Source organism: Bos javanicus, chromosome 23 (assembly GCF_032452875.1).
Source record: "Bos javanicus breed banteng chromosome 23, ARS-OSU_banteng_1.0, whole genome shotgun sequence".
NCBI lineage: Eukaryota > Metazoa > Chordata > Mammalia > Artiodactyla > Bovidae > Bos > Bos javanicus.
Genome location: NC_083890.1, coordinates 15,748,443 through 15,770,155, shown reverse-complemented (window position 1 = coordinate 15,770,155; position 21,713 = coordinate 15,748,443). Strand labels below are relative to the sequence as shown.

General features: G+C 52.8%; 2 protein-coding genes across 5 annotated transcripts in view; one reads left to right on the top strand and one right to left on the bottom strand.

Moving 5' to 3' along the window:
• Nucleotides 1-11,308, top strand: part of CCND3 (cyclin D3) — a 94,543-nt gene extending 83,235 nt beyond the window's left edge. For 2 of the 4 annotated variants that reach the window (XM_061398167.1, XM_061398170.1), the window contains 4 exons: nucleotides 5,689-5,904; nucleotides 8,840-8,999; nucleotides 9,501-9,637; nucleotides 10,115-11,308. In XM_061398167.1, the coding sequence (XP_061254151.1) occupies nucleotides 5,734-5,904; nucleotides 8,840-8,999; nucleotides 9,501-9,637; nucleotides 10,115-10,282 (636 nt within the window). In that variant the 5' untranslated portion in view covers nucleotides 5,689-5,733 and the 3' untranslated portion in view covers nucleotides 10,283-11,308. Of the gene's footprint in view, nucleotides 1-4,441; nucleotides 4,798-5,688; nucleotides 5,905-8,839; nucleotides 9,000-9,500; nucleotides 9,638-10,114 lie in introns of those variants that run through there. The other 2 variants (XM_061398169.1, XM_061398168.1) reach the window with 2 other exon arrangements.
• A 353-nt stretch (nucleotides 11,309-11,661) lies between these two features.
• BYSL (bystin like) lies at nucleotides 11,662-21,677 on the bottom strand. The gene is made up of 7 exons (XM_061398161.1): nucleotides 21,407-21,677; nucleotides 17,330-17,486; nucleotides 15,135-15,273; nucleotides 14,743-14,876; nucleotides 14,006-14,166; nucleotides 13,796-13,898; nucleotides 11,662-13,313 (listed from the first exon to the last, which is right to left on the bottom strand). The coding sequence occupies exons 1-7, from the start codon at nucleotides 21,672-21,674 to the stop codon at nucleotides 12,968-12,970; spliced, it is 1,308 nt and encodes a 435-aa protein (XP_061254145.1). The 5' UTR covers nucleotides 21,675-21,677; the 3' UTR covers nucleotides 11,662-12,967.
• Nucleotides 21,678-21,713: the final 36 nt, after the last annotated feature.

The following is a 21,713-nucleotide window of genomic DNA, read 5'->3' as shown; positions in this document are numbered from 1 at the left end:
ATGAGAAATCATAATGTCTGTAATTAGGTCTCAAATAGTTAAGCAAAATACACATAGGAGTTTAGGTGAAAGGTGTGGTAGTGGTCACTGCTATTCCTGCAGCTTTCCTGTAGTTTTGAAATATTTCCAAGTAAAAAGTTGGGGGCGGGGGGTTGGGAACAGTATGAATAGTATTCATATAAGTGTCTCCAGTTCTCAGAAAACTAGGATATCCGATAATAGGCCATCAGACCAGATTTCATATATTAGAATTTGCCAAATCTTCACCACCACTACAGTAATCCCTGGCATTTTTATTTTCCATGTGCCTCCACATCTATTGTGTTACATTTATTATAAATAGTCTGTACACATAAAGCAGTTTGTGTCTGTAAGTACCACAATCAGAATGAACTTTTTAAAAATGGCTCACCATATGCCAGGCACTGTTTCATGTGTTTCACACGAATGAGTGCGTTCCATCCTTCTAGCCACTCGAAGGGGAGGTACTACTCATAGAGACAGAGTAAAGGGACAAAGCAAGTAATTAAAGAGTTAATCCCACTAGGGGACTGAAGTAAGAAAAGTGTAGGAGACCCCTGCAAGTTAATGATCACTCAAGAGAGCAGGTTTGCCTAACTACCAAACCCAGCAGGCTTGCTTAGCAACAAAACCATGCCACAGAAGCACAGTTTCATTACTGTCATTCTTAGTTTCAGAAAAGGAAACTGAGGCACAGAAAGGTGGTACAACTTGCCCAAAGTCACACAGCCAGGGTAGGTGAAGGATAGAGTGAGGTGGCCCCAAGCCCTCCAGTGTTCATCACCGTCCCCTTGACCGCTTACTTTACACTGTGAAATGTGATGGAGCTGCCATTCTAGAAGGATGGCTCCTGCTGCTCAAACTTTTTCTCTGAGGGGTTCTGGGTGTATGTTCATAGAGTAAAGGGTACTCCTTAAGAGAGGGAATGATAGTAATAGCAACAAATTACCGTCTTTGAATGCTCACAGGCATTCAGTGGGCCAGGCACAGGCAAGATGCTTTCTGCCTATTTAGTCCTCAGAACCCCTTTGCGGCTGAAACTATTCTTATTCTCACGGAACAAAAAAAGAAAAGGTAGAGCCCGGCTTTGAAGGCAAGCAGACTTGCCCCAGCCCCCACCCAAGCTGCCTCGCCTCTCTACCTGTCATCTGAATGGGTCCGAAGGTAACTGAGCTGTAGAATGTAGCCTGTGGGGTGATGGGCCTCACCCATCACCTTGTTCACTTGCTCAGTTCTAAGAGGGGGACATTTCAGTGCTGAAGAGGAGGAGGAGTGGGAGAAGGAAGAAGGGAAAGAAATCATTGTTTCCTTCCTCCTTGGGGCTTTTCATCTGGCTTGTGACATTCCATTCCCACCCCGCCTCTCATTTCCCATTTCATTGAGCAACTTGTTCTAATTGAATGCACCTGGGCAGAAACTCCTCCCCATAGTGGCCCTGGTCAGTGCTTTGTCTTTTTTTTTTTCCCCCTTCTTTTATGAAATATGAGGGGAGCCCCTGTTCCTTTGAGATGGAGGTGCTTGGTGAAGTTCCCAGGCAGATCAGCCAACCCTCCAGGAACTCCTCTGCCCTGACCCGGCACTGAGCTCACCTGCCTCCATGGAGGACAGCCAGCCGGCTTGTATCTGACCTTGGCCTGAGGTCCCGGATGACTCTGCTCTGGGCATGTCAGTCCCAGTCAAGGGCGAGGCAGAGGTATCCTTCAAAATGCCCGGCTCCTTCCCCAGGGTGCAGGCTCACTCCCAAGCTTCCAGGATGGGGTAGTTTCTGTCCCCCTTCCTCACTAAATCAACAACTAATAAGTCAATTTGCACTCATAGATCAGCACAAGAGGTAGTAGAATAAAGTAGTTAGGGGCATGGATTCTCCAGCCAGACTCACTAGATTGTATCTAGCCTCGACCACTTTAGCTTTGTGACCTTGGGCAAATTATTTAGCCACTTTAAAGTACTGGTTTCCCCTTCTGTAAAATGGGGGGAAATAACAGTATACTTATGGGAAAACAAAAATGATGATTTACTCTCTCATCAAAGATGCACCATCTTCTTAACAGAACAGTCCTACTCGATAATTCTGAAAGTAAAGAAGCAGCCAGGACAGAACTGGTTTTTGGTTATGTACTAACTTCAAAAGCTACATTTTTAGTCCTTCTGCACCCTAAAAGCCCTGTACGCTTCAACATGTTTGCCTCCCCTTAACTTCGTACCTAATTTTTATAATTTTAAATACACTGTTCTCTTTAACAAAAGAGTGCAATGCAATGATTAGTTAGCTCAAGAAACTTCTTGCTTGTATTTTTGAAGACAGGAGTAGAAGACTTACAAGATCAGAGAAGGTACACAGCCCACATTCACACTGATATAACAAGAACTCTTGAATTTAAAAATTTATACACATTACTAATAAACCACTTTTCATCTCGCCAGTTGGTATTTTTTTTTAAGTAGATATCTAATGTTTGTTCATTAGTTTGGTTCAGCCTTTCAGCAGGGAAATTTGGTAATAAGAACTGTATCAAAAGCCTTAGAATGTTTCATAACTTCAGATTGAGAAATTTCACTTCTAGAAATTAATTCACTTCTAGAAATAATCTTGAGTATGCACAAAAATATTACCACAAAAATATTTTACAGTATTATTTGTAATACGGAGGAACTAGAAACTACCTAAATTTCCAATAATACAGCTTTGGTGAAATACATTATGTTATATTCACTCAATGGTTTACTAGGTAGTTATTTAAAAAGTTATAGAATATTTAATGAGATGGAAAAGTGCTGACAGTACACTTTTTCGTGGAAAAAAAAACAGTTTACAAAATAGTTTGCAATGATGTCATTCTTAAAAATATGTTTATTCATAGAACAATTTTAGAAAAATAAACATTGTCATTTTAAAGGGTTATCTGACCAACGGATGCAAGGAGCCGACTCATTGTAAAAGACCCTGATGCTGGGAAAGATTGAGGGCTGGAGGAGAAGGGGACAACAGAGGATGAGATGGTTGGATGGCATCACTGACTCAATGGACATGAGTTTGAGCAAGCTCTGGGAGATAGTGAAGGACAGGGAAGCCTGGCATGCTGCAATCCATGGGGTCTCAAAGAGTTGGATACGACTTAGTGACTGAAGAACAACAACAATCTGGATGGTGAAACTGCCAATATTTACTATTTACTTTTTTTGTGTGACATCGGTATTTTCTGTCTTCTACAATGCATTGAATATTTCCATGATATGCAAACAACAAAAAATTTATTGTATAAAAAAGAACAATTCACTGGGACAATGCTTAGCGCAGGACTGACCTCTTTCTATAGAGTGTCATTTCTCTAGTAACTCACTTCCTTAGTGTCTCACATCCTTGGAGGATCCCAGGAGCGGCAGGGATCCCCATGGCCTCCTGCCATTTGGAGCATTACTAGAGGCTTGTGGTGTGTTTGCCTCCTGGTCACGCGGAATCCAGCTTTGGAAACACTGCAAAGTCCCAAAGCTTGGGAGGTAAAAGTGGCGCCTGGAAGATTTTATAGAATCTGAGCAAGAAACTCCTCCAGAAAGGAGCTAGTTTCTCCGCCCATCATTTCCTCAAACGGAAACTAAGGCCAACGTCAGGGTTTGTCCAAGGCCACACAGCCAACTTAATGACAGACAAGGTGAGGCCTTGAATCCATGACCCTTCCGCCCTGTTGTAGTTCTCAAGCGTGCGGATTTAGGACTGTCTCTTCTCACACTTTAATAGGTATAGGAATCACCAGGGATCTTGTTAAAGGCAGATTTTGATCCAGTAGGTCAGGGGATAGGCCTGAGGTTCTGCTTTTCTGACCCGCTGTCAGGCGATGCAGATGTTGCTGGTTCGGGGATCAGTTTAGCCATGGGGTAGAGCAGGGATTCTGGAGGCGGATCGTCGGCTTCCCAATCCTAGCTCTGCCGCAGACGAACTATTATTATAGTTACTGCTTCAGTTTTCTCAGCTGCAAAATCAGTATAACCCACAGCTTCTTCATTAAGATTTTAATAAGTGCTCAGACCAGTCTCCCCTAAGATCTAGCTATTTTGTTATTATTTACTTTCCCTAGAGCAAGCAGCGGGTGAAGTAGGGTTTGACGAATGAATGAATAACCTTTGGGGGCGCCTGGAGTCGGGAGAAGCAAAAATGCAAGGGCTCGGAGGTGGGGGGGGGGAGGAGGGCGGGGAGAGGCCCACCTCCAAAGCACACTCCTCTAGCACCGGGTGGTCAGAAGGATCCGGAGCGCCCGGAAGCCGGCGGGCCCGCGCCCAGCCGACCAATGCGGCCGCCCCGGGGAGGGGGAGCGCCCGCCAGCCCTTTCCGTCCGGACGCCGGAGGCCCCGCCCCGGAGCGTCGCGACGTCTGAGCATTCCACGGTTGCTACTCGGTCGCGAGGGGCGGGGCGCCTGTCAGGGAAGCGGCGCGCGCGCGGCGGCGGGGGCGGGCTGAGGCTCGGCCGCGCAGTGCCAGCGCCAGCGCCAGCGCCACAGTCCCGCGCCGCGCGCTCTCCGGCCCGCCGCCTGCGTTCTGGCTCCCGAGCCCGCACTCCAGCCCTGCCCGTGCGCTGCCCGAGGATGGAGCTGCTGTGTTGCGAGGGCACTCGGCACGCGCCCCGGGCCGGGCCGGACCCGCGGCTGCTAGGGGACCAGCGTGTCCTGCAGAGCTTGCTCCGCCTGGAGGAGCGCTACGTGCCCCGTGCCTCTTACTTCCAGTGTGTGCAGAGGGAGATCAAGCCGCACATGCGGAAGATGCTGGCGTACTGGATGCTGGAGGTACCGCCCGGGCGGGTCTCCCCTCCCCCGTCACCCCCGCGTCCCGGGCTCCGGACATCCCGGGGCCGCCCTGTCGGGACATCCTGGTCCTCAGCAACAATCAGCAAGATGTTTCTGTGGCGCAGATCCCCGGGGCCTTGACTTTTCAGTCGCGCGCCCTTAGCCTGCTGCCTCCGTGCTGTCTTTTTCTTGCCCTTCTCTGACCCTGACCGCCAGGCGTTTGGCACCCCCAAATAACCCTGTCTTCGGGCCGGGAAAGCGGGGCGAGGGGCACCGTCTCCCCTCTGACTTCTCTCAAAAGTCTTCCCCCACCCCACGCCCGGTCTTCTCGGGAGAGCGCGCCTGGAAAACCCTGGGCTCGGCCGCCCCCGCCGCAGAGCCGGTTCCTTGTGTGTGTCGCGGGGGTTCTGGCGGGGAAGCCGGTGGGGGTGGCGCGCTGTTCCGGCCGTCAGGGAAATGAAAAGTGCGGGAGGCAGCCGCTGGAGTCTCCTCCCTTCCTTTTGGGTGTGTACACTGGGTGGCAGTAATGGGCGTAAGGTCCCAGTTCTCTGGCTCCTATGGGTGACTTTTCCGAGCCCCTCACCCTCGGTATGGGTTGGGGGGGATCAGCCTCAGTTTGGATTCCTGAAGGAAGGGAGCCTCTGGCGTATCCCGCCCCCCCCCCCCCAACTCCCACCCCGGGGGAAAGGAGGCACCGCAGAGGAAGTGGGAGGGTGTCACCTTGGGGAAGGCGCATCCTGCGTGTTAGTCCTTGTCACTGTGAGTTCACCTACCCCCTCCCGTGTCTTGCTCCCCATTCCACTTCCCTTCAGCGTACCGCACCCCCCGCCTTTAGTTGCTGCTGCGTTTCCTAAGCCTCTGCCCCCGAAGTGACTATGCGCCCTCCCCCAGGTGTGTGAGGAGCAGCGCTGTGAAGAGGAAGTCTTCCCCCTGGCCATGAACTACCTGGATCGCTACCTGTCCTGCGTCCCCACCCGAAAGGCGCAGTTGCAGCTCCTGGGTGCGGTCTGCATGCTGCTGGCCTCCAAGCTGCGCGAGACTACGCCCCTGACCATCGAAAAACTGTGCATCTACACCGACCACTCTGTCTCTCCCCGCCAGCTGCGGGTGCGTGCATACCCTCCCCACCTCCCAGCACCCCTGCCTTCTTCCTCACGTACCAGGAGGAGGAAAACTAAGACTTCCGGAGGCTTTCTGCCCCTGGGCAGGGTAGCAGCTTTTTTTCTTTTTCTTTTGACAAAAGATGGGACAGTGTGGTGTGATGGTCAGGGTGGCCCCAGTTCAGGCTTGCACTGCCAGCATGAACCAGATCCCCTCGTCTTGACCTCCAGGGGGTGCCACTCCTTCATGGTCTTTCCCCCAGATAGCAACAAGTCAAACTGCGTGTCTACAGTCACTAGTACTTTGCCTCTGGGTTTACACAGCCACCATGAGTTATTTATTGGCAGCAGCAGGACATGCCTGTGCACCCCCACTGGAGTGGGGGAGTGGAATGTGCTTCACGTGGGGGAAGGGGCCGCCCTGGTTGAGCCTTGTCTCCCAGTGTGTGGACTTTGTGATCAGAAAGTCTCCCAGAGCCGATTAAAGCCAGGCCCCAGCTGCTGTTAAGGAAGGGCCTAGGAGTTCCATCCCACTTTGCTTCCTTCCTTCCTTTTATATCCCAGGAGAACCAGCTCCTTCCCTAGTCTCACCCTGAGAAACTCTGCTCTCAGAAGCAGCTGCTTCAGGCCTGGTGGAATCATCTTTTCCCCTTTAGCCAAAGGCCAGTGCTGAGGCACAGACTGGGGCTGAACTGCAGCTGCTTCCGATGTGATAATGATGCCCTCTCCCCTGGCCCACCCACCCTGACCAAGGTCTTTCATAACCCTGTGGGGAGCTGCTGTCACTCCTGTGGTTTGGGAAGTGGCTCCCTGGGCCTCTTGCTGGGAACTTGGGCTGGGCTCTTCCCGAGGCAGGGCAGGGGAGTCATGGTTCTCTCCCCACTGAGCCTGGAGAGGAGGTGGGGAGTTGCTTGGATCTGGAAGAGGTTATTTGGGAGCGTGCAGATCATCTCCCGGGGGACCCAGGGGAGAGGGGTGAGCTGGCACCTTCCTCCACCTTGCTCTACAGCGGTCGAGTCTTCTCTTGACCCGAGAGGAGAGGCGTCTCTGGGCCCCATCTCCCGGGGAGGAGGGCAGCGTGCTGGCTGCTGTGATTGGCTGGCCAGGAAAGCCAGGGTACTGGGGCCCCTGAGTGCTGCTTGTCGGGGAACGGGATTCCTCTTCCTGCCAAGTAGCTCTCCGAGATGGGAGTAGGAGGCCAGAGTTGGGAATCTGGGAGGCTCCACAGCTCTTTGTGATGAATCTGGTAGTTTTGGGCAAGTCTGAAGGTGGAGCTGGTTTCCAGGGCTAGGAGAGCAAGATGTTTCTGGAGGAGTTTGGGCTAGTGGAAGGGGACTTCGTTTTTGTGAAAAGATTAGCATGGGATGTGTGCCTTTATGTGAGGGCAGTTTTTCAGAACAGGCCAAAAGTCCTCTCCTCCCACTCCCCCTGCATGAGCTGGGGGTGGAGCATGCCGATCGATGACTTCCTAGAAGGTCAGAGTCGGAAGGGACATCAGAGAGCTCCGGTCAGTCCAAATAATCCTTGTCACAAAGAAGGTGGGGGCCCTTCCAGAGGAGGAAGGAAGGGTCCTGGCTCAGTGTTGCGCTGAGGGTGATGAGGTGTTCTAGGGCTCAGGTGGCCTCAGAGGTGAGGGATGTGATGGAAGCTGCTAGGGGTGTGTTCTCTGTCAAGTGAAGACTGAGATTCTCAGGAGATATTCTGCCCAGATGGAGGGTAAGGTGGCCACCCTCCCCCCACGCAGGACCCTATGCGTCCCCACTCCGAGCTGCCTTCCAGATGTTTCCTTGGATGCTGGATGCTTTTTGTTGACTTCTGAGTTAGGAGTTTGACCCCTGGAATAAGCGCGGGGAGTAGAATGCTAACTTCTCTGCTCAACTTCTTCTGGCTCCAGGCCGGGCTGATTTCTGTGAGGCTTTGTGAGAGGCTGAAGATCATGACACCTAGGTGGGGGCCAGGAGCGGGGCAGCTGTGACAGAGGGCCGAAAAGAGATTGGGTGGGGTTGCCATTTCTACCCCACTAAGGGGTCAAACCCGTGAGTTCCTTCCTGAGATAAAACAATGAAGAAATCCTCCTGTGTGCAACTCAGAAATAGGGCCAGGGCTGGGAACCCCAGAGGAGTGGACTGGGTGGGGCTCTCAGTCTCCTTCAAGGACCCAGCAGTAGTAGGGAGGCTGGGACTGATGGAGAGACGGTTTGGGCCCTCAGGGATCATCACCTGGACGCATCCTGTCTGCCTTGACCTCCACTTCTCCCCCTGAGACTCAAATGACACTAGGCACTGGGTTTCAGCCAGAGAGGTGGAGTGGGGTGCTCTATTTCAGCCCCCCACCCCAGTGTCCCTCCAAGGGGATGTGGGTTGGGTTGGGCAACCTCCACTTTGAGGAACCTCGGGGTTGGCTCAGGGGCTGTGTCAGAGGAGGAAGGGCCTCATGCTCACCCCAGTTTCTTCAAGAGGTGTGGACTTGGCGGGCATGCTGAGTTGGGGGAGAGGCTAGCGATCTCCCCTTTCACATATCCTTGGGATTATGGAGAGTCTTTCTGCTTCATGCCAGAAGAGCCTCCAGTTCCTGGTGATGGTGGTCTGCAGACTTTTCTTTCAACCATGACTGGAGGCCTGCTCAGAGCCTTGCAGGAAGTTGAGAGAAGGCCTGGACTGTTGGACCCCAAAAAGATAACCCAGCAGGATTAAAAGAGGCAATTTATGTAAAGCATGTAGTTCTGGCATCTAGGAAGTTGATCAATAGATGCTCAAAGCAAGTGCCCCGAGCTGTTCCCTGCCCTGGACTCCCCATTCCACAGCGCCAGTCCTGAAGTTCAAAAGCAGACCTAGAGTCTTGACCTTCAAGTGTGATGGGCTTCGCTCCCTGTGAGACTTCCACTTTACTTCCTCCCCTTCCCTTCTTCAGCCACTGAGCCCGCCCTCTTCCTCTGCCTCCAGGATTGGGAGGTGCTGGTCTTGGGGAAGCTCAAGTGGGACCTGGCCGCAGTGATTGCCCATGATTTCCTGGCCCTGATTCTGCACCGGCTCTCTCTGCCTCGCGACCGACAAGCCTTGGTCAAGAAGCACGCCCAGACCTTTTTGGCCCTCTGTGCTACAGGTAAGAGTCCCACACACACATGTGCCAAGCCAGGGAAATCAGAAGACTTGGAAGGGTGAGAGGGAACTAGGAGATTCAGTTTATAACTTCCAAATTTGTGAAAATTCTATCCTCTGAGCCCCCAGTATCAATACAGGGAAGCAGCAGAGCTGTCTGGGATCTCAGAGATGCCGCAGCCCCCCACCCGAGTATGTAGCTGGAGACACCAAGGGCTTAGAGAGAAGTGACTTGCCCAGGCTGTCTCAGTGACTAAGCCAGGCCGAGAACCCAGGTCTCTTAACCTTAATTTTGTGTCCATACCAGGAAGAGACCCATTCACTCTCTGGTTCCTGGCCTGGATCACTTACTACGCTGACCCTCTCCCCGGCTGTTCTTAGACCACTCACTGCCGGGGTGTCCCGGTATACCTGTGCTCTATTCATACAGCCTGGCACTTTCTGGGAAATAGAAGGTGCACGCTGGTATTCATCCTTGCCTCCTGGTCCCTTCTCTCTTTCCTAGACTACACCTTTGCCATGTACCCCCCATCCATGATTGCCACAGGCAGCATCGGAGCTGCAGTGCAAGGCCTGGGTGCCTGCTCCACATCTGGGGACGAGCTCACGGAGCTGCTGGCAGGGATCACAGGCACTGAAGTGGTGAGTGCTGGGCAGCTGGGCAAATGGCCTCAGCTCATGAGGTAGCACTTTCCCCGGAGCTTCCAGCAGAGGGTGCTGTGGACCACCCCCAGCCTGGTCTCCACTCCAGGTTTCAAGTGCCCCACCTTTGCGGCTTCTGTGGTCTTTTATCTCCTGCCTTGGTCTGGAGAAGAGCAAGTGTTGCGGGTGGGCCGAAAGGCATTGCCCCTGGGTACCCTTTTCTTGCCAAGCAGTATGCAGGAGTGGGGGTGGAGGATTCAGTGTCAGATGTAGGGCCGCTCTCACACCCTCTTGCCACATCCTCTTGCCAGTTTCTGAGAACTGAAGGCTGATTCCTGGGGTTGGGCCGTGGCCTAACCTCCCCAGACTTCCCTGTGTGCTGGGAGGTGTCCTCCTGTACCTGCTGCCTGCTGCAGGTGGAGGGGGAGAAGAAGGGGTGGGAAGCGGACCTTTCTCACCACTCCCCCTTGTCCCCAGGACTGCCTGCGGGCCTGTCAGGAGCAGATTGAAGCTGCCCTCAGGGAGAGCCTCAGGGAAGCCGCCCAGACCTCTCCCAGCCCAGCGCCCAAAGCCCCCAGGGGCTCCAGCAGCCAGGGACCCAGCCAGACCAGCACTCCTACAGACGTCACGGCCATCCACCTGTAGCCCTGGAGAGGCCCCCTCGAGTGGCTGCCGACAGCAGGAGGGGACCCTACCACCCCCTCCCTGGCTGCAGGAACGGAATCATGCCACAGCTGAAGCCTGAGGGGGCTCCTTCCCCTTGTCCCTCGCCAGCCAGAGGGGTCAGGTCCTACCTATCCTTGCAGTGTGCACTAAGGGGCCTGGCCGGCCACGGCTGGGGGCCAGTCCGGCTCCTCCTCCTGCCTGCATCCAGCCAGCTCAGCTCTCCCGGGGGGTTGGCCGGGCTGGCCAGAGATGACATTCAAGTTTAATACATGTATCAGCATTCCTTTCTAGGGGCTACCTTATCTGGGGCTCTCAACTGCCAAAATTGAACCCGAGCCCCTGGCAGAGACAGCTTGGAGTCCTAACCACTGGACCGCCAGGGGATTCCCTACTTACTGCATTTGGATTGGGGTCTTTCTGAAGAAGCCTCACATGTTTTAGATACACATGAGGGGCAAGAATGGACATCCCCTCTCCAAGCACTTGGAGGCCCTGCATAATCCTAGCTGCTCCTAGGAGGGGCCCCGGCCACCGTCCAGGGGCAGGAACCAACCTCCTTGCTTTGCTTTCTGCTCAGCTTCTCCTGTGTGATTGGGGGGAGGGGGGTGTTAGTACGGAAGGAAGTTGTTTTAATTTATTAATTACTTTGAGTACAACTGTATGAGGGTGTGGTGGGGCCCTTCTCCCCCCGCCACAGGGGTGGTAACCCTGGCGGTTGCTGTATTCCTCCCCTCTGCTACTCGCTAGAGGATCTTCGTGGCCAAGGAGCTGCTATGCCTGGAGTGGGGCCATGCCCTCCTTCCCCTTTGGCCCTCTGCCCCATCCTCCAGGAGCGGGGGGGCGTTGCGGAATGAAGCAGGGGATGACCTGGTGATGACCAAGCCCCCTGTCCGGAGAGGGAGGCAGGCCCTGTTAACACAGGTCTTTCCTGAGGCCACAAGGTCCAGGCTGGTGGCCGAGGACCATCATGCTACCTTTATAATAAAGATTCTGGAATAAAATTGACTTTGGCTTCTTGGATTAGAGGGCAGTCTGTGGGAAAGCCTATTTCTAGACTGCATGGGGTAAAAGGCAGAAATCAACGTCTGGAGCAGGGGTTGTCACACCTTTTCCGTCTTGGGCCAGAGTAGATACCTCAGGCTTTGTGGGCCATCTGGTCTCTGCCTGTGTTATCCGAAGTTCTGCTGTAGAACCTGATGGGCACGTTTCTAAAAAGCACTGCGCCATGCAAAACCACACAATTCAAGCCACATGGCTTATGGGGAAAATGGGGCTTGAGACAATACTCAAATACTCAATGAAGGACACTTTTTTTTAAAGATAGTGTTTTTACACATTAAATGGCTAAGAAACACATATGGTAATAAATATGGCCCTTTATCTTGAAAAACAAACACCTGAAGTTGGCTGTGGAAGCAGAGGTTGGAAGGATGTGGAAGGCAGGTTGTGACACCAGATGTGGGTGTGGTGCCAACCCACAAGGTGAGCTCGGGGCATTGGCACAGATCTGAGGTATGTGCGTTTTGTGTATCATCTGGCTTGGCGCAGTGGGGGTAGCTTTTTGCTTTCATCTAGTGTCTCAAGACAAAACTATATAAATGAAATTTGCTTTATGACCAAATAGAGTACTTAGGTTGGAACAAACTCATATTTGCAAAAGCAAGTAACAGGGTTCTAGCCAGGCTGCACTGGTCTCTGCTGCAGGAGCAGTGAAAGCAGTCAGAGGACCTGGAAGTGGATGGATGTGGCTGTGTCCCAATAAAACTTTATTTAGGGACACTGAAGCTTAAATTTCATATAATCTTCACCTATCACAAAATACTGCTGTTTTTTTCCACCTCCCCCAACAACCATTTAAGATGTAAAAATCACTTTTCTCTCATGGACTATAAGAAAACAGGCATACACAACCCTGATTTACCAACCCCTGGTTGAATGCTTTCATTGGCTAAGAAAGTTAGAAAGGGAACTAACTGGTCTGGTGGTGACCCTGGGTCTGACCTTTCTCATCCTGAATTTCCACCTTCCTCTAGGTGCTTTCTTGTAGCTCTTCCAACCAATCTGAGACCTCCTCGTGTTCGAACAACCTCCTGGTTGCTGGCATTGTCCCCAAGTAGCTTGTGTCAGGGGCAGGTAAAGGCTGTGCCCTCTAGGGGCTGGCAGGGTGGGAACAGCCTAGAGAAGACTTGTAGAATACGGTGGGGGAAGTGCATGGCTCCCTTGTAAATAGGTAAGAATCCACTGCTGTGCATGAGAGGGAAGCAGTGCTTGCTTCCAGCAAAACAAGGAAAGCAAAGATCTCCATCCATCACATCAAAACACTGACATTCAATAAATACCTGCCTTTTGTCTTTATCCACCTCCCAGTGACCTGACACAACAGCCTGAAAGGAAGTACCCATTCCATCCCTAGCTGGGACCTGGGAGTGCTGGGCTGTGGGACCTCAAGTCAGGTCCCAGAACTGAGCAGGTATGCAGGCCTAGAACGCAAGAGGGAACCGGCCCTACTATGGCCCCCTGTTGAGAACTGGGGAGTCAGAGGCCCGAGACCTGTCTTGGCCCTGATCCGGGTCTTCAGCTGTCAAGGCTCGGAATCACCTCCAGTCACCAGCAGGGATCCTGGAGTCCTTCCACGCTCCGCAGACCCGGACGAGCGCTGAATCCTCACTCCATGGTGACGGGAACATCTTCTACATCTCGGGGGACGGCACTCTGCAACTCACGCCTGATCTCTGGGGACAGCTGGGGGTGGGGCTGCAGCCGGAGCAGTTCCAGGAGGGCCTCCTTCTGCTCCGTGGCCAGGTCGGCCTTGTAGCGCTGGACCAAAGTCAACAGGCACTGGTGCCAGAGCACGGGCAGCTCACGCTTCTCTGTCCGGAAGCCCAGGAAGTGGAAGACCAGGGCGTCCAGCACTCGGTAGGGCAGCGCGTACTTCTTGTCCAGCAGCAGCCGCAGGAAGATGCTGTTGGCCCCGCTGTACTCCATCTCTGCAATTTTCAGCATGGCCGCACTAATGGGGAAGGGAGGCAGGGAAACGCTGGGGAAAGCTTCTCCTTACCCCGGCCCCGCCACGGGCCCCTAAATTGTGCTGTCCCTAAAGGGAAATCTCTGCATTCTTCTCCCCTCCCCTAACTCCCTCGACCTGTTACCAGGGCTATGCTGACTCACGCCAAATCCCCACGTCTGGCTCAGACTGCTTCTGTCTCAGAGTGTGTCCAAATGTCTCTGCCCCAACCTACTTTCTTCCCATGTTCCCCTCTTTCTCATTCATTCATTCAACTCTTTACTGAGCACCTAGCATGTGCCAGGCCCTGGGACCTTGTTCCCACGGGACTGACACTCTTGTGGAGTTATCATATACCCATCGACTTACCCGCAAACCCAAGGGCTTATGCTTGACTCCTTCCCCATGTGTCCCCACCCCGCCCCGAGTCCTGGGACTCTGCTGTCGAAATGAGCTGATCTGTGGTCCTGCACACCCCGCAACACTACCTGGAGTGCAGCACGGGGATGGAGCACTTGGTGATGATGCTGCCCACGATGATGGCTTCCCGGAGGGTACAGGTGCCCGACTCGCACAGTGGGATCAGGATGCCTGGAGAGGGGCAGAGGGGCACGGTCACTAGCAGTCCAGAGTGAGAGAAAGGAGGTCCTGCAAGAGCTCTGGCCCTGCCCTTTCTTAATCGCCTCCTGGGTCCCCACCTTTAAACCAGGCTCCAGGCTTGAACAGGGCCTTCTTCAGGGCCATGTAGAGGTGGAAGTTGAGTCGTTTGTACTCAGCAATGTCATCTCGTACCCGGGGGAGCAGAACCAGGTTATAGAAGCGCTGGGCCATCCGTTCCTTTAGGTTAGAGGCAAAAATCCTAGTGGTTTTGGAAGGAAGGGGGAAGATCCCAGGTCAGTTGACAGAACTGGCCCTTCAAATACCACTGCGGATGATATTTGCATGCAAGAGATCAGAGGGTCCGGGGAGGGAGCCGGGTGTGTGCAGCACCCAGGTCAGATTAGAGAGGGAACAGGAGGGGCTGCAAGATGTACCTGAATGGGGGTGAACACTGTCTGTCTTCAGGTGAGCCAGAGCTCTGCAGACAGGCAGGAACCAGCTGTTCACCTTCCCCTCTCTTTCAGGGGTCCCCTGTACCCTGCTGTGACCAGGGACCTGCACACACCTGGGGAGCCACAGACTTTTGAGGCCACCCTGACACTGCAGGGTTGTGTCCCTGTAGTTAGGCGCGTCTCCCCTAGAAACTCATCACAGGACGTTCTTAACAGGACCTTGGCCCCAGAACAGGAAACAGGAAAAGCTGGGGAAGTGATGCCATTAGGAAGCACAAGAGAGCTCTGGGAGGGAATGTAACGACAAAGAGAGGGAAAGCCTGTCCTTCCCACACCCAGCCTGCCCTATTGACCCAAGGCTGCCCCACCCCCATCAGCTCTACCTTGTGGCTTGGTACATGGCAGCAGCGGTCCAGGCCTCAGGCTCTGTGATGTAGAGGATCTGCTCCCAGTTGGAGAGGGCAGGGATGATCTTAAATGCCTTGGGCAGTTTCCCACTGCGGTACTTAGACAACACCTGCGGAAGGGGGAACAGAACCATCGTCATCGCTGCTTGTCAGGCGCCCATATGAGTTCCTTGCGTCCATTAACTCACTCAATCCTCACAACCATCCTGTAAGGAGGTTCTAGTATCATCCTCATTTTTCAGTGGGGAATTGAGATTAGAGTCATAGCGGGGAGCGGGACCCCTGAGCCTGCCCTCAGCCTACAAGAGATGTGGGCCCCCAGAGCCCTGGTGGGGGTGTCCCGTCATGGCTCTCCTCTCAGTCCTTACCTCCCGAACCCCTCTGTAGACCTCTAGGACGCGGGGGTCCAGCTGGGGCACAGGGAAGCCTGAGACCTCGGACATGACTGTTTCGACTTCCGTCTGCTTCTCAGTTAACTTCTCCATGATGATGTCAGCCAGGGTGCGCCTGGGGGAACAGGAGGGAGTGGGCGGCAGGGCCACGCTCTCAGTCTAGGGAGCTCTGGACGCCCCACACCGTCTCTCGAGAGCCCTGATAAACCTGCAACCTTGCTGGGATGCATGACCTCAATCCCCACTGGGCCTACCCACCCAGCAAAGAATCCCTGCAGAGCACAATGGACCAGGCAGTCATCCAGCTTAGGATGGAGCTTCAAGTTGCATGGAGGGGAGGAACCTGGGCTCTGAAGGCGACTGACTGCTGGGTTCAGGTCATGGCTCCTCCGCTCCCTGTGTGACCTTGGGCAGGCTACTCTGCCTCTCTAAGCCTCAGCTCCCTCCCTTATAAAACAGGGATGGTAACATACCTACCTACATAAAGTTAACACATGGAATAAAACCCTGTTCTGACCTCTTCAGAGTGCCAGACGCACCTCAGTGATATACTGAGATTTCTGGGAGCTGGGATCATTAGGGAGAGAGCATGGCATACCCTCTCCCCTGTTTCAATTTATTAAAATTGATGGGGAGAGGTCCAAGATGAATAATCTGTTTATCCCAGCCTCCTTACACACAATCTGACTGTGATGATTCAGAATTATCATTACGTTGGGCTTCAGTACGATAAAGGCATCTTCAGGGGCTGCTGAAGTCTATTTAAAAACCACTCCTGTCTTTGGAGGGCAGGACTTCCCAGATGTCCCCTTCCACCATAGCACTTTAAAGCATGTATGGCAGAAGCCAGACATTCCCTTGTACCATCTATGCGACAGACATGGTAACCAATAGGCAGAGGGGTCAGTAACCCATCCTCGGTCTCAGAGCTCTTGAGTGGGGGAAAGAGTCAAAGCCTGGTCTTTCAAGGTCTGAAGGTCAGGTACCTTACAGTATATGCATGCCCCCCAGCTAAGCTGCCTCTGACTGCTGAGTCCACGTGGATCTAGTCGGCTCTCTGCAGACACCGGCTGTCGCCCCTCAAAACTGTCAGGACCCCCTGTTCCTAGCCGTTTTACTCTTCTGTTGAAAACCATCCCGCCGAGCTCGTCAGAATGAGCTGCCAAAGCAGAGGTATTACGGGTGCTGAGTGGGAACCTGAGAGGCTCTCTGGAGAGACCAGCACACGCTCTGTGATATCCACCTTGGATCCTGGGCGGCAAGCTGGGAAAGGGACTTGTGCCTTCACTGTGCCCTCAAATACACGGCCGAGGAACTCGCCGTTCAGCCCCCGTCTTTCATAGCGTTAATAGCACTAATAGTAGTATACTAATGATGCTAGCGTGCATGAACCCACAACCAACCTGAGGAACCAAGAACAGTGTCATCACAGCATCAGAATGGTTGAGGGCCCTCATCGGAGGCGCCTCTCTCCTGGGCCCAAACCCTGGGATCCGGAGCCTGACTGTAGCAGCTTAAAAACCTGCATGTTTTTGACCTAGCATAGCGGTTCTAATTTGTTCTCATCTGGGGGATGATTCTGTCCTTTGGGGGACACCTGACAGCATCCGGCGACATCTCTGGTTACCACAGAGTGGGGGAGCGGGTCACTACTGCTGTCCGGCGGGTGCAGGTCAGGCATGCTGTTTAACAGCCGACACCGCACAGGACAGCCTCCCCAGAAGAGACCTATCCAGACCCGAATGCCAGTGGTGCAAGGGCTGGAAAACCCTGGATAAAATGACAGTCAGGGTGTGAAAGAGATGTGGCCAAAGAAACCGAGCCTACTGCTAAGAAAACTGAGCATACCAAAACCAAATGCAACGGGGCGGATTGCCCAGAGACAGAATAAGGCCTGGCAGTGACGTCACCAGGCAATCCAGGCAGTTCTAAGACAGGTGGACAGAGGGCGGGAGCTATCTTGAGTCTGCATCATTGCCATTCAGAGCAGTCCTCAGAGGATGCGCCACTTTCATCAAGGTGGCTCCCCAAACTGGCAAAGCTCAGGCCCTTCCCAGAGATGGGGACTCAAAACTCTGCCAGAGCATACGCTTCTCTGCATCTCATGTTTCTTTCCTACGCAGTTGCTACGAGGACCTGCTCTCCCAAATCCCGGGCCGTGCCAGCCCTACCTGGCAGGAGGGTTCTGGTTCATGAACATCTCAATGGCACGCTCATCCTCGGGGTCCACGACCACCTCCGCCTGATAGCCTGGCCCTGCCCTTGTGGCAGCCTGCTCCAGGGTGGGCCACTCCTCGTCGTCTGACCCATCCTGCAGCACGCCTGGACCTGGAAGAGGGAGATGAAATGGGTGAGCAAGGCCAAGCGGCGGGTGAGGAATTCAGAGGTCAACTCAACTCTAACCATTATGGTTATGGTCCGGGCCTCACATGCTTCTAATAAATGCACACTACATTCCAGTCCCCAGGGGTGTGCAATCCTGCTTGAGAACCCAAATGTACACGTATGAACCGAAGAGACAGTGATAACAGCTTCATTCAAGACTCAAACGAGAGCGAACACACTAAACTGTTATACAACATACATAACCACCATGACCGTAAGGAGTAGGTACTATTATCATACCCAGTTTCAGATGGGGATGCTGAAGCACAGAAAAGTTGACTGACTTGCCTACCGCAGGCAGTCTGGGTCTAGATTATACATTCACCACCTCTCTCTTACACACATGGCAGGGCTTGATTAGTGTCAAAATGAGCGGCAGAGATGATGTATACCACAGGTACTCAGAAGAGACGATGGATGCGAAGGATGCCTAGGCTCTGGATGGGCAGTATGGGAGCTGGAGGAGCGTGCTCTAGACCTGGGTAACACTGGCAGGAGGGCTTGCTGGGAAGCCCAAGAGTGCCTGCTAGGAATTCTCTGGTGGTCTAGTGGTTTGGACTCCATGCTTTCACTGCAAGAAGCGAGAAGTACAATCCATGCCATGGTTGGGGAACTAAGATCCCACATGGCCTGAGTGCAGCACACACACACAGAAAACCCCCAGATACTGTGTGATAAAAGTTAAATAAAGGGGGAGGGTTACACGTACCAGACGCTCTGTCTTCACATGCTAACAACTCCCAAATCTGTGCCTGTAGGGTTACAGGCTCTCTTTGCTCCAGACCCTAACAGCAGCTGCCTCCTGTACAGCTTGTTCACGGACGACCCACGGGCACTACGATCTTGTCTGTCACTCCCGTTCCCTCCTAGGTCTACTCACCGTGTTCCACATCTAAGTCAGTGGGAGCACCACCCAGTCCATGCTAAGCCAGAACCTAGGCGGCAGGCCTGCCTCGTCCACTGCCCCCACTCCCAACACCCAATCAACTACCAAGCCCTTTCCCACTGAACCTCACACAATTTCTCTCAAAGCTTTCACAGCCCTGTCAAAGCCTAGGTCAGTATCACCTCTTGTCTAGATTAACCCAACAGTCCCCTAAGTGGTCTCCTTAGTCTCTATTCGTTTTCCACTCTTCAGGGCAGCCACTGAGACTTTTGTAACTTTTGCTCTTATCTACCTCACCACCATTCAGTAAACGCTGAGAGTGCCTACCGTATGTGAGGCACTGTTCTGGGTGCCAGAAATATATCAGCAAACAAGAGAAAGACATTTTGCCCTTACAGAACTTACGTTCTAATGGTTGGACACAGACAATGAACTAATATGATATAGGTTATGTTAAAAAAACACAAATGCCACGACAAAGAAATACAGCAGAGTAGAGAAGTTGTGATGTGGAGACAGGGGTGATGTGTTGCAGTTTTTAATGGAGTGGTCAGGATAGGCCTCTCTGAGCAGATAAAGAATTAAGGGAGGAAACCAACAGGAGTATGGAGACAGAAGGCCCCGCCAGGGTGAAGGCCCTGACTTGCCATGTTTAAGAAGCGATAAAGCCTATATGAATGGACTTGAGTTGATGATACCATCCAACCATCTCATCCTCTGTTGTCCCGTTCTCCTCCTGCCTCCAGTCTTTCCCAGCATCAGGGTCTTTTCCAGTGAGTTAGCTCTTCGCCATCAGGTGGCCAAAGTACTGGAGCTTCAGCTTCAGCACCAGTCCTTCCAGTGAATACTCAGGACTGATCTCCTTTAGAATTGACTGGTTTGATCCAGATGGAGAGAAGAGGGCAAAGGGAAAGGAGCAGGAGAGGTCAGACTGACAACAGGTGCAGATCATATAGGTCTCTGGAGATCAGGTAATCCTCAAGGTGCTGAGCTGAGAGTAGACTGTGGCAGATACAGGATACTCGCTAAGAGGCTACTGCAATCGTCCAGGTGAGAGATAACTGTGGTTTGAACAGGATGCTGTTCCAACATGGTGCCAAGTGATCTGATTCTGGATATATTTTTAAGGTAGAGTCAACAGGACTTCCTAATTGTTTGGATATGGAGCGAGAAAGAGACAAGTCTGAGTTTTCTGTCTGGAGCAAATGGAAGGACATCGTGTCATTAATTGAGATGAAGTAGATTGGGAGTGGAGCAGGTTTGGCAAGATGGTCAGGATTTCTGTTCCGGACATGCTAAATCTGAGATGTTTCTTAGACTTCAAATTGGAGAAGCTAAAGAGAGAGCTGAAATATAAGAATATGGGTTTCATGGAAGAGATCGAGGCTGGAATATGAACTTGGAAGCAGTTACCAAATAGACAGTATTTAAACCTTGAACCTGATGACAGCACCAGAGAAGTCATCAAAGGTGAACAGAATAGCTCCAAGGATGCAACGCTATGGCACTACAGTAAGAGGTTGGCGATAATTGAGGAGTCAGCAGAGGGAGCTCCCTGGTGGCCTAGTGTAAGGATTCTGGGCTTTCACTGCGGGGGCTCAGGGTTCAATCACTGGTGGGGGAACTGAGATCCCACCAGCCAGGCGTCAGGAGGGGGAGAATAGGAGCCAGCAAAGGATACTGAGAGGTGGGTGCATGTCCTCAGCCGTGTCTGACTTTTTGCGGCCCTGTGGACTTTTCCTGACTGTAGCCTGCCAGGCTCCCCTGTCCATGGATTCTCCAGGTAAGAATACTGGAGTGGGTTGCCATTTCCTTCTCCAGGGGATTTTCCTGACCCAGGGATCGAACCAGCATCTCTTGCATTGGCAGGTGGGTTCTTTACTACTGCACCGCCTGGGAAGCCCACTGAGAGGTGAAAAACTAGCAAAACAGGGATGTGATGTCTTCGAAGTGCAGTAAAGATACTGTAGCAAGGAGACTAATGTTTGTGAATGCTGCTGCTGCTAAGTCACTTCAATCGTGTCCGACTCTGTGCGACCCTATAGACGGCAACCCACCAGGCTCCCCGTCCCTGGGATTCTCCAAGCAAGAACACTGGAGTGGGTTGCCATTTCCTTCTCCAATGCGTGAAAGTGAAGTTGCTCAGTCCTGACCGACTCTGGGCGACCCCATGGACTGCAGCCTACCAGGCTCCTCCATCCATGGGATTTTCCAGGCAAGAGTACTGGAGTGGGGCGCCATTGCCTTCTCCGTTTGTGAACGCTGCTCGCAGACAAATGAAAGATGAGTGTTGAGAAATGGATTAAGCAGCTTGGAGGTCAACACTCTCAGAGTAATAACAAAAATAAATGACCATCTTTTAAATAATCTCACTCCCTTTCTGGCCCTTAAACAATATTGTTCTTTGTGCTCAGAGCACTCCCCACTTTTCAGTTCTCAGCTCAACGGTCATGCAACCTGGGAAACCTGACTCCCAAGACTAATGCTATTGTCAGAGAAACTGTACTTTATCACGAGTGCATTATTCTAATTGCTTACTTAATTCTCTCTCTCTTGGGCTACCCTGTAAGATCCTGACGTCAGGTATACCTTTATCCTGTTGACATTTTTTTATCTAAACTCCTAGCACGGCTGGATGTGCGTAGTAGACATTCCATGATTACTTACAAAACACATAAATAAACGCTAGGAGAACTGAGCGGCGTGAGTAACCACTTCCTGTTGGCCTAACCTCCGGGATGCCTACAAGAGTGCCACTCTAAGGAGTGGGCGTGGAGGGCTCCGGCAACCCTCAATCTGCCCCAGAGCTGGGTCTCCCACCCCAACACCTTTGCCAAGGGCTCAGTTTGTGTGTGTGTGTGTGTGTGTGTGTGTGTGTGTGTGTGTTTAAATTCCAAGCTATTCCCCTGCCGGACACCCTTCAGCCGTTCACCCCAGCTACCCACCCTCCTCCTCGTACCCCATCCCCGCCACTCACCAAGCCGCGTAGTGCGCTCCCGCGGCACTGCGGGCCTGTCCCCGCTCCCATGCTCGGCCTCGAGCTCCTCTTGCTGCTGCCGCGCTTGCTGCAAAATCCGTCGGGTCAGCCGGGGCCCCACGTACTCTTCCTCCTCGTCTCCGGTTCCGCGACCCCGCCGTTTTTCTCGGGTTCCTGCCCGCACCGCGTCCCCAGCCAGGATCTGCTCGGCCAGCGGCGCATGCTTTTCCTGAACCCCGGCCCCGCGGGCCGCCTTGAACTTGGGCATTTTTCTAGGAAACCAGGCCGTGAAGTTTCCCACGTGGGT

Bases quoted from the DNA above. Each gene is read 5' to 3' on its own strand.
- BYSL (XM_061398161.1), bottom strand. From the start codon at position 21,674: ATGCCCAAGTTCAAGGCGGCCCGCGGGGCCGGGGTTCAGGAAAAGCAT. The intron at 14,877-15,134 runs GTAAGGACTGAG...CCCCTTCCGCAG, and splicing joins TCTACAGAGGGGTTCGGGAG to GTGTTGTCTAAGTACCGCAG. The intron at 13,314-13,795 runs GTAGTGTTGCGG...CTTCCCCATTAG, and splicing joins ATCCCCGTGCTGCACTCCAG to TGCGGCCATGCTGAAAATTG.